The 11,061-nt window shown below is 46.7% G+C and overlaps 2 protein-coding genes across 5 annotated transcripts; both read right to left on the bottom strand.

Annotated features, from left to right (window-relative positions):
- Window positions 1-3,494: 3,494 nt before the first annotated feature.
- On the bottom strand, window positions 3,495-6,374 carry LOC130391915 (actin nucleation-promoting factor WASL-like). Of its 3 annotated transcripts, XM_056602456.1 has the most exons (7): window positions 6,166-6,374; window positions 5,860-6,035; window positions 5,573-5,655; window positions 5,225-5,488; window positions 4,654-4,911; window positions 4,343-4,516; window positions 3,495-4,237 (listed from the first exon to the last, which is right to left on the bottom strand). In XM_056602456.1, exons 5-7 carry the CDS (start codon window positions 4,670-4,672, stop codon window positions 3,642-3,644), a joined length of 789 nt encoding a protein of 262 aa, XP_056458431.1. In that variant the 5' UTR covers window positions 4,673-4,911; window positions 5,225-5,488; window positions 5,573-5,655; window positions 5,860-6,035; window positions 6,166-6,374; the 3' UTR covers window positions 3,495-3,641. The 3 variants fall into 3 exon arrangements, with proteins under 3 accessions (XP_056458431.1, XP_056458271.1, XP_056458352.1); XM_056602296.1 differs by having other exon boundaries at window positions 3,495-4,516; XM_056602377.1 differs by having other exon boundaries at window positions 3,495-4,516; window positions 5,860-6,176.
- Window positions 6,375-6,738: 364 nt separating this feature from the next.
- Window positions 6,739-10,991, bottom strand: LOC130391786 (uncharacterized). Of its 2 annotated transcripts, none has more exons than XM_056602099.1 (5): window positions 10,180-10,991; window positions 9,441-9,633; window positions 7,737-9,020; window positions 7,500-7,659; window positions 6,739-7,317 (listed from the first exon to the last, which is right to left on the bottom strand). In XM_056602099.1, the coding sequence occupies exons 3-5, from the start codon at window positions 8,310-8,312 to the stop codon at window positions 7,016-7,018; spliced, it is 1,038 nt and encodes a 345-aa protein (XP_056458074.1). In that variant the 5' UTR covers window positions 8,313-9,020; window positions 9,441-9,633; window positions 10,180-10,991; the 3' UTR covers window positions 6,739-7,015. The 2 variants fall into 2 exon arrangements, with proteins under 2 accessions (XP_056458074.1, XP_056458150.1); XM_056602175.1 differs by having other exon boundaries at window positions 7,560-7,659.
- Between the last annotated feature and the right edge of the window lie 70 nt (window positions 10,992-11,061).

The raw sequence follows: 11,061 nt of genomic DNA, 5'->3' as shown, positions 1-11,061 counted from the left end.
GGAATATCGCTCTTTAGGTACCATGTACTGCCGTTCGGCCGAACGGTCTTTACTTTTTTCTTTATTATTATTTGGGAAGGAAAAAGTCGGCGCCAGCTTCCGGAACTCTCCGGTCCGTGGCACTGCTCTACCCGTCTGCGGTGGCGGCGGCTGCGGCTGCTGCTGCTGCGGCACCGGGGCTGGAGTCGGAGGCGGTCCGCTGGGACCGGCCTGGACCCCGCTTCCTCCCGGCCTGCTGGTGGGAGGAGCCCGTGAGAATCGCCCCGAACCGGGAACGATTCTCACGGACAGACTGCTGGTGCGCGAGAACCTCGGAGAACCGGGGACCAAATAGGCCATCCGGCGCTAGTGGACCCTGGACCAGGCTGGCCCGCTCCCGTTCCGGCACCGCAGTGTGGGAGAGTCTCATTGAATCATTGTCGCCCACGCCATATGCCGGCCGGCCGAAACGGCTATCGGCTGGCATAGCTGGAGGATGGCGCTGGAAAAGCGGGAAACCGCCAGCCATCTTGCGGCTTCCTCCGGGCCGTAGGCCTCCCTGTCAGCCGACAAGGAGATCATGGCGGAGGAGAGCAGGGCGATGTTGTTGACCGCCGCCGCGGATTGAGAGGCACAAACGAACACCCTGTCCGTTAGGCCGACAATCTGCTTCTGGAGGCGGTCGGGGGGCAGCGGCTTTTCGTTAGGGCGGCATCCGGCGCCCGGACGGAGAAGCGCTGCCAGGGGGGGCTCCAGGCGAGGGATCACCCATGATCTCCCCGAAGAGATTGGCCATCCGGCGCGGTCTCTCGCGTTCCACGGCGGTGGCGGTTGAAACCCGGGAGCGGGAAACACCGGACGCCGAGTCGTCGTCCATGGAAACGGCGTCGTCGTCGGCGTCGATGACGCCATCGTGGTAGTCAGGGCTGGCCCTGAACAGGTCAATGGTGTCAGCCAGGTCCACCGCAGGGGAGAAGTAGAGATGCCTGGAGAGGACCCCCTCTTCAGGCAGCTTCCGGCAGGCGACACAGGAGACGGAGGGCGCCATAGCAGCCGCGGCGTGGTCGGCGCCAAGGCACCGAAAACACGCCACGTGCCCGTCACCCGGTGCCAGGGAGGCGGGACAGGAGGCGCATAGGAGACCTGAGAAGGACCTAGCCCCAGGAGCGCTCTCAGGTGGCCCTGAAAAGGGCCGTTTGTCCGAGGCCTCTCCCGAGCCGCTGCCACCGGCTTGGGAGATCCGTTGTTCTGTTGTAGAAGTCATCTTCTTCTGGTAGTATCTCAATCCTTATCGCTGATAAGCACAGGTGCTGAAAGAAAAGGGAGGATGAGCGACGGTATACACCGCGTTATATAAATGTGACGCTGATAGGTGCATAGTTAGAATTTTCAGCGCGCGCAGTCGCACGCACGGGACAAGCCCATAAGGCGAAGCCTAGACGGTGTAGCCTACATGAAATAGAACACCTGCTCACAGCGCTGTATGTTAATATTCAATGTTGAGTTTTCAGTTTCTTGACATGAGGAGATCTGCCCAAGCTAAGTGGGTAAGAAGATGTAGTCAAAATCCAACGCTGTTATCGCTGAAAATGTTCAAATCTTGCTCACAGCTGTCAACTCTAAATCAATCAAAGAGTGCTCATTTAATTAGGACAAGGAAAGAGAGGATGATAATGAATTTGTGGTTTCAATTTGATAAACCTCTATGAAGATGTTAGAACTGATCTTTAATTGTGTGTTTAAGAACGTCTATATTTTCAACGTTGGTCATCTGGGACGGTTTCGAAAATTTCCCATTGGTTCACATCTGATGGTGCTGTGATGGCCGGTGAGGTTAAGGCGTTGGACTCGAAATCCAAACGGTACTACCCGCGTAGGTACGAATCCTGCTCAGAGCGTTGTATGTTAATATTCCGTGTTGAGTGTTGAGTTTCTTGACATGACATCTGCCCAAGCTAGGAGGGTAAGAAGATGAAGTCAAAATCCAATGCTCTTATCGCCGAAACTGGTCACGTCTTTCACACAGCTGTCAACTCTAAATCAATCAAAGAGTGCTCATTTAATTAGGTCAAGGAAAGAAAGGATGATAATGAATTTGTAGTTTCAATTTGATAAACCTCTATGAAGATGTTAGAACTGATGTTTTATATTGTGTGTTTAAGAACTTCTATATTTTCAACGTTTGTCATCTGGGACGGTTCTGAAAATTTCCCATTGGTTTATATCTATTGGTGCTGCGATGGAAGTGAGGTTAAGGCGTTGGACTCGATATCCAATGGGGTTTCCCCACGCAGGTTCGAATCCTGCTCACAGCTAAACAATTTAATGGAACCAATCAGTCCTCATTTGATCATCTCAAAGGAGAAATTTAAAGTTGTGGATTCATTCCTATTCATTTGAACCTCCGCTATGAAGATTGTTAAAACACTTGTTATACTGGGTATTGAGGACCGTCTTTGTTCACTGCATGTAATTAGGAATCTTTTGCCAATAAAATCCGGGTTTACACCAAAAATATGAATGTGTTATGAAGCAGTGTTTAAGGCATTAGACTCGAAAACTCAGTGGGAATAGCGAAAGCTCAAATACATCACATATACTTGTCTGCTGAGATTTTTGACTAGATCAACCAATCGACAAGCCCTAGCCATTCCTGAAGGCCAATCCAACTTGACTAACAGATATTCCCTTTGTTTCATTCATCAAGGTCTTATGATGAGAGAGGGGTAATGAATTTACATCCAAAATCCAACGGTTTCGATCCGGGCGGGTTCAAATTCTACCAGGGGCATCTTATTAGAAACTAATCCAGTTATGGAAAATTTGTATCATAATTGCTTACGTCTTGTAAATTTGACAAACAAAAATGAAGTTTGAAGCTGGAAACAGCTGTTTCAATGTGTAACAAGGGCCACTTTAATCTATCCCAGGTCCCTTGGGACTCCTTTTGAATAAATTGCCATTTGGGTACATGTCAAATGTGCTGTGATGGCCGTACTTGTCACTGAATGGACTGCCTAACAGTTCCTAACAAAGTCCTAACAAGTCCTAACAGTTCCTAACAAAGTCCTAACAAGTCCTAACAAAGTCCTAACAAGTCCTAACAGTTCCTAACAAAGTCCAAGATGGGGCAAAAGGGACTGAAGATGGGGCAAAAGGGACTGCTAGAGGTGGCGGAAAGAAATGAAATGAAAGAGGAGAAAGGGGGAAAGAAAAAAAATGAAAGGAGAAAGGGGGAAAAGGAGAAAATACATAGAAATATCAGAAAAATTCAGCTTAAAGTCTTAAGCTGTTAGATGTTATATCACAAAAATCATTACTTGTTTTCCTATTATTGTTATATTAGGTATTTATTTATTATATTATTATTCCATTATTATTGACACTCTACTATCATTTTTTAATTAATATACAACAAATTGCACACTCTTGCCAGGATTCGCACCTGGAATCTTCCACCCAAAGGATGGCTGTGTTGCTGTTACACCACAAGAGTTTTTTTTTTTGTTGTTTTATTAGAGTTGCAGAATTTAACAATCTATACAAATGTTGTGAACTTGCAACTGTTTGAACTTTTTTGTACAAATGATTTAACACTTAAAACAAATGATTTAACACCAATAGAAATATCTTAAAAACAAATGTACACATTGCTTACATTTTTACAAGGAGCTTTTCCACTCTTCAATGGTCTTTCCAGATGCTGGACAGTACCATTTCCCCCGTAGCTGTGTGTGGCCAGTAAGTTTGCTTTTCGCCTTACCACACATTTTGCATTGGTAGTGGTAGCTTTCCTTACTTTGACGCTTCTTCGGGGGCTCACCCCTCATCGCTCGCTCCTGATCCTCAAAGGCTGCCTTTTGTAACCTCCATTCCCGGTAGCGATTGTGAGACGCTGGATCTGGCTGGTTAGAAGGTCCGTCCTGAGGTGGAGAATCTGGCACTGGTGGCAGCTGGTAAGAGCCCTGAGAGTGAGCTGCTGGAGGTGGTGGTGGCGGCAGGTTTGAGGACCAGCTCTGAAAGTGGGCTGCTGGTGGTGGTGGCGGCGGCTGGTATGAGGGCCCCGACCAGCCCTGAGAGTGAGAGGCTGGAGGCCGTTGGTAAGAGGCCCAGGCCTGATACTGAGACTCCGGTGTTGGAGGCAGCTGGTATGGGGACCAGCCACGAGATTGAGACGCTGGAGCTGAAGGTGGTTGGTATGGGTACCAGCTCTGTGATTGAGACACAGGGGCTGGGTGTTGACGCTGCTCACAATAGGCTAGGTCAGATGAAGAGGGGAAAGGAACAGTCAAAGCATCATCTCCTCCAGCGTCTTCGCTGGAAACCTGAGTTTTGCGTCGGCGTCGCCGAATCACCGCCTCACCCTCACGGTTGTCAGGTTCCTCGAAACTCCAGATCTGCATGCCCATGTGGAACAGGCTCAGATGGTAGGTCCAGGGCCTCCAGGAGGGATTCCTCGGCCACGTGGACCTGCTGAGGAAGCTCCACCCCTTGAAGCAGAGAATCGCGGTCGGCCCTCTTCTGCCGATCCTGCAGCCTATTTGGGGGGGGGGATCAGAGTTTTTCACACGTCATCAGAGTTTTTCAAACGTCATTATACGTTTTGAATGCATGTGCCTATGAATTTATAAGTCCTTTTGAAGGGAATATATGAAGCAGTAAAAATGAACTCACCAAGAAGAGACTGTTGCATTATTTATGGTCACCAGTACCAGGTTGGTGCTTTGCAGGATTTGTTGGCAATCCTCAATTAATTGTTTAATATGACCATACGTCATGACAATAGCCTGAGGAATTGCAAATGTCCTCCCCTTAGGGTCTTTTGGTCTATTTCTGCCTTCCTTGAACTCCTTGAAAAGCTTCAGTGCAACACACTCAGAGACCCTGGTATAATATGGTCTATGGGCAGCCTGGCCATGAACCATGAACAATCTGCGAAAAGACAAGATGATATAACCAACATTGTGTGTGTACTGTAAACACACAATGTGTGTGTTTGTTTTGTGGGTGTGTGTGTGTATATTTATATTTATATTTATAGATATATATATATATATATATATATATATATATATATACCCCTGTATGTTACATACAAATGTACAAACACACTTTTACACACATATATTACAAGTATATTAAATGTATATATACACACACACCATTAAAGTGTATGTGTATGCAGTTAATTACACATGAACACACAGCTACACACATATACTTGAAGCTGATTGTTTGCAGGTACCTCTCGGCTGCTTGTTGGCCTGGAGCAGAGCCACTGCGTTTCCGAGAAGCTCTCCATGGCCCTGGCAAGGTCGTCTTCTTATTTTTTAGGGAGTACTTTGTTTGGGTACTTGTCGATTCCATCCAGGCTGGAGTACAACCTCAGTATATCTGCTATTTCTTGGTTCGAAAGAGCAGTTATCGTCCGGTTGAGGCTGACAAGGTACCCTGCCAAGGCATCGACTGCCTCCCATCCGGGAATGCCTCTGGGATCACACCGACTATCCTGTCATATGAAGTTTGTATAGCTAAATTAAGAGAAACACTGAAGGAATAAGCATTTCTAATGGTCAGACATTAGCTACTTTACCGGAGTTGAAGTGATGGCCCACTGTCCTCAAATGGGGAGCTGACAGGACTCCGAGATGCACCTTCACTTTCAGCCGTAGGTTCCTAAAGGGTATTATTTGAAAGAAGTGAATGAGAGTACAGTGAGGTGAACTTTGTTGTAACCATGTAACACAAAGGAATTACCCTTATCAAATTAGATTTACAGTGAAAATGTTCTGATAGATAGGTCGCGACCCGACCCCGGATAAGCGGGTAACGATGAGGAGGATGTTCTGATAGATTATCAAAGGGCTATCACATCATTACCTGAGAAGAAGACGGGAAAAGAATATCAGTGGCCTGAGGTATTGTCTCATCCGGAAACTCATCCTCCTGAACTTCCTCCGGCCCCTCTGGCAGGTTGGCGCCAATTGCGTCAGGCGCACTCAGCAGATCTCCTCTGTTGGACTGGGCCAGCAAATACTCCACCGCAATAAGCTCACCTGCCATAAGTAGTCACCAGGAAAAATAAGATTGAAGTAGAAAGAGTGAGTGTAACCATCATGATCTGGCAGTTTGGCATTAATAGAATATTGTTCAGCATCTGTTCTTTTGTTGCCATGAGAATCTTACCGGTAGGTTTACCCGGGGGTGTAAACTCTTGAGAAGTGCACTTCCCAGGACTCTGTTGCTGAGGGCGTTCACACTGGACATCAGACGAACATCATAAATTCAAGTTTGTGACGTGACACTCATATTCAGAGCCTGCTGGGCCCGATTGATGTTCCATCTGGACAACCCCTCCAGCATATACATTTGCGTGTGCAGAGCATTACATCTCCACCCTGGCAAGAAAAAGGTATTAATGAAAACGAAAAAAAAAGAATGTTAAAACAACTTGCATTTACATTAAGGCCCAATCCCATTTCTACCCCCTACCCCTAACCCTTCCCCTTCCCCCTCCCCCTTATCCCTTCAAAACAAGGGGGAGGGGTAAGGGTAAGGGGTAGAAATGGGATTGGGCCTTAGTCATTCAACGCTTTTATCCAAAGCGACTCACAAGGGAGATATAACATTCAAAATACATTGCAACATGGACATTAGTGTAATAATAAATGCAGATTTTAATACATAAGACACAGCTTAATCACATCTTAATACATTAACAAAGTATTTTAAATGTTAAGTGTTTCAACTCGCCTGGGATGAAACAGCATTGATGCTTATGAAAGCTCTCGAGAGAGGAGGACCCTCTGGCACATCTCAGGACGTCAAGTGCTTTATCCCCCTTCTCCAACTTTGATCCGGTGTTGATGTACAACTGTACACCAGTTGGATCTTGGATGCAGGGCAAGTGCTTCTGCTGCATCTCCCACACACGAGACATGCTCTCCTTGTTAATGAGCGATAACCCTGTGGTGTCTGTGAGGTCCCACATGGAGTCCAACAGTTGTTGGATGAGGGCGCGAGTCTCCTCAACCCCTCACGTTTTCCTGCGGCAGTGCTTAGCCAGTTCGCTGGATGTGATGCTCGCCAACACCTGGCTGTGGGTAGGATTGTGACCCGGGTGTTTTTTCACCAGCTCTGCCCTCTTGGCCTGCTGCAACTTTTCAATGTCTGCTTTGTCCCATTTGAAAATGAAGCTGGAAAGTTTTGAGCAGAATGTGCCATATAGTGGATGGTGCTCAGTGGTCAGGCCATTGGTGAAACGCCTCATGAAATGAAACACATCAAGTCTCACTGTGAAGGTCCATGGACGAAACCAAGTGAGAACTGGGCTCTCCCCTATAATAAACAACACGCCATAAATACATGTAATTCAGATTGTTTCCAGTCAACACATTGCCAATTTCATTAATATACTGCTAAAACTATTCATCAAACAACAAATTAATAAGAAACATCCCAAATTCATAAGAAACTGCAGCAGTCCCTGTCCACATATATGGCATCTGGCTCTGGCTCACCAGCATCCCTGTACCTCCGGACAACGCCTTGGCACAGGTCATCAAGGCCAGCCCCCTCACCAGTGGTCAGCACTGAGTTGAGAACTTGGCCAAGTTCGTTGCCGATGTTGCTCATCCACGTGGCCGTGTTCTCAATGCCACCTGCCAGCTTTTTAGTGATCTACAGAAGACATTAGAAAATCATTGGACATACTAATAAACACGAATGAGAACAAATTTACATCAGTTATCTTTTACCTTCTTGGTGGAGTCCAGCTTTAGGATTCTGCCATAAGTTGATGTTATAACACCTTTCAACTCCTCCAGGTGGCCAAGAACCTCATTCGTGTGGACGGTTTCAAACCACTGAGCCAGGGGCAGACGACTGAAGGTGGGTGGCTGTTGATATACAGGTTCGGACTGGGTGAGGACGCACGACTTTTTATGGACCTCACAATCAGTGAGGTAGTCGATAGTACGCCTCGCCCACTCCTCGCTGTGCACCTCCTGCAAGACCTGTTGCGAGTAGCTGGAGCTGTTCCCTACCGTGCGTGGTCGCAACATTGTGACACACTTCCTGTCCAGTGCCTGCTGTGTCGTAAACTTGTTACGGTGGGAGGGATCCAGCTGCTGCAAGATCTCACTACTCCAAGGGCAGACAGGGATCATGCATTTGCTGCACCTTGGGTAGTCTCCACCTACCAGATAATATCTGGAGTCCACATCTATCACCTCTCTCACTTTTGTGTAAATGCCAGAGTGGTGCATCTTCCTTTTACACGATGTGCATTTAAGAGGGATGCTCCACATCCTCATTGGAGCCCACAGGAACATCCGCTGCCTAAAGTAGTGTAGTGGATCTGGAGGTGAGGTGGATCAGGTGGGGCTTGGAGGATGGTGCCAGTTCTGAGTGAGCTTTTGTTTTAGCTGTCCTGTTCGGTCACATAGGATGTGTGCGATCCACTCCCGGTCAGCCTGATTTATGACTTTTAAGAACTGCTTCGGCAGAAAACTCAGCCAGTTCACTTGAGGAGGCCGCAGAGTTAGTGTTTGTTGTTGTGGTGCCGCCGGTGACGTCTCTTGGGCTATGGGAGGGACAGGAGCAGGGACGGGAACAACTGGTGGGTTGCTGTGTTGCTGTGGCGCCGGTGTTGTGTATAGTTCTGTTGGAGCCGGAACATCTATTGGCTCTGTTGGACAGCTCAAATGGTGAGCACTCTCAATGTGCTCCGACAATCCAACGAGTCCCCAGGCCGTTGCGCCACACTGCTCACATCGCTCCTGGACGTGGTAGTCTGACAGGTGCTGCGTGTAGTCCTCACCCATCACCTCCTTAGTACACAGCGAGCACGTGACAATCCTGCAGAGAGCTGGGTTTTCCTGACCTACAGCTGCTGCACTTGTGCTGGCCAGTTTACCAGGAGCCCTCCCCTCTGCCGCTGCACTGGCTGGTTCCTCAGAAGCTCTTCCTGCTGCAGCACTTGCCCCCGGGGCACTTAGCTGACCTGAACTGGCTGATGCTGCCCCAGCCTTCTCTGGTGACTGGGGAGAACAAAACTGGGTTTACATTTACAGTACATTTCCCTTAAGCCAGACAGTAGTCTTCATCCAAATAATTATATACTCACACTGTTAGACACTGACATCAAATACAACCTTTTACCAGTACATTTGTATCACAGATAAAAAAAAGCAATATAGCATGAGTGGTGTTTGTAATGGATATACCACCGGGTGTTGTTTGGCCGTAGCCACAAGGCCGGAGGCCGAGTACATAAGCATATATTCCTTTTATACGACAATTCTACTGTCAACTAATTAACCTTAAAACACCAGATTATTGTATTGAAAAGTCAGACTGGGAATGTCCTGGGATATTACAATTCATGGGATGTCTGTTCAGTCAAATCTGAAATAAATGAAACATTCCATATAACTCAATTGTTGTATAATACCACCTACCTCATGATATCCGCACTCACAGTTGATATTTTTCCCAAAAATATCATATTTGCGGGGAGTTTGATTGAACACGGGGGTCAAGGGACAAGCATTAATACGCTGTATTACCGCCCGGAAAATGTATATTTCCCCTGAGCATAGAGGGTCATCACACCTGCCCAGTGTGAGTCTGGTTTCCCAGTCTTCGTCATTTCTAAAGATAAGGACATGAAAAACAGCTGTTATTAGGCAAAAGCTGTAAATATCCTGGCCTAGACTACTTCATCACGGATCATTCAAGTACAACTATATACCGTATTTTCCGCACTATAAGGCGCACCGGAGTATAAACCGCAGCAGCTCAATGGAATGATGTGTAGGCTTACTGATTCGAATACTAATTTTCCGAGTGGCCGTTAGCTGTAAAAATCCATCGATTAGCCGCACCGTTATATAAACCGCAGATTCGAAAAATGGAGAAAAAACGCACGGTTTATAGTCCGATCAAGATTTCAGAAATAGTAGAATATGCATACCCCTGACATAATGCATGTACAGTATAGTAAAAGCAGCGATTTCCCGATTTCCCTGTTTAATCATAGCATATATACGGGATAGATAACAGCAGAGATCCCTTCCATTAACATTGTTTGGGAAACATTTTTGAAGCATTCGTAACGCGTACGGACTACTCGCATATCACACAAACACCACTAATAAAGACACTTTCAAGCATGCATACGTTCATTTTAGTACTTACTTATGATGTATTTTTCATCAACCTTCCTGTAAATCGCTAAACGTATCCACAAGTTTCCTGGGGCAGTTGCTGGGGAAACGTTTGTGGGCCACACTTCCGGTCGCCCACTACGCGTCGCGCCACAGCTGTGTTTTTACCTGATCAGCTGGCAGGCTATTCACATCACTCGCTCGGTCACTGAATAAACTGATGGCTTCAGGATGAAAGTGAGGATACACCATTGACTTAACCAACGTAAATAGAGTATACTGTATGCTACCGTAATGTTACATAAAAAAAAAAATGCGTCGATATCAAATTTAGCATACCTGTTGTTGTTGCGACTTGACTGTCAACACTCATCCTGACGACTCTTCGGCGTTTCTTCTCAGGTGGCTTCTCATAACCCAGATAAAGCATTGGGTAAGGGTTTTCTTCCGTTGGCGCTTTGTCCACAAAATGAAACGAACAGACATAACAACATTTCGGAGGTTGTTTTAAGTTCAGGTTCTTCAGCCAATTTCTTTTAGCCTCTTCATCATTGGGCAGTCGATGGAAGCTGTACCATTTCGGGCACGAACACTTTATTTTTCGGCTTGTGGTCAAAACACTCCGATTTCAACCAATTATTTAGTTTCGTCTGGTTGTTAGTACATCCTCGAACGGCACACGTCGTTCCCGAGCTTTTTAAAGCCATCAGTTTATTCAGTGACAGAGCGAGTGATGTGAATAGCCTGCCAGCTGATCAGGTAAAAACACAGCTGTGGCGCGACGCGTAGTGGGCGACCGGAAGTGTGGCCCACAAACGTTTCCCCAGCAACCGCCCCAGGAAACTTGTGGATACCTGATAAATTAACGTCAAAGGTTTCGGAGAAAGATAACACTGTAGTCGTCCGAAGGTGT

This window comes from Gadus chalcogrammus, chromosome 1 (assembly GCF_026213295.1).
Source record: "Gadus chalcogrammus isolate NIFS_2021 chromosome 1, NIFS_Gcha_1.0, whole genome shotgun sequence".
NCBI lineage: Eukaryota > Metazoa > Chordata > Actinopteri > Gadiformes > Gadidae > Gadus > Gadus chalcogrammus.
The sequence above is the reverse complement of the archived record's forward strand: the minus strand, read 5'-3'. Positions and strand labels throughout refer to the sequence as shown.

Coding starts and splice junctions, on each gene's coding strand:
- LOC130391786 (XM_056602099.1), bottom strand. CDS start 8,312: ATGTTCCTGTGGGCTCCAATGAGGATGTGGAGCATCCCTCTTAAATGC. Junction 7,660..7,736: donor AGCTGGACTCCACCAAGAAG/GTAAAAGATAAC, acceptor TGTCTTCTGTAG/ATCACTAAAAAGCTGGCAGG. Junction 7,318..7,499: donor CCGGAGGTACAGGGATGCTG/GTGAGCCAGAGC, acceptor TGTTTATTATAG/GGGAGAGCCCAGTTCTCACT.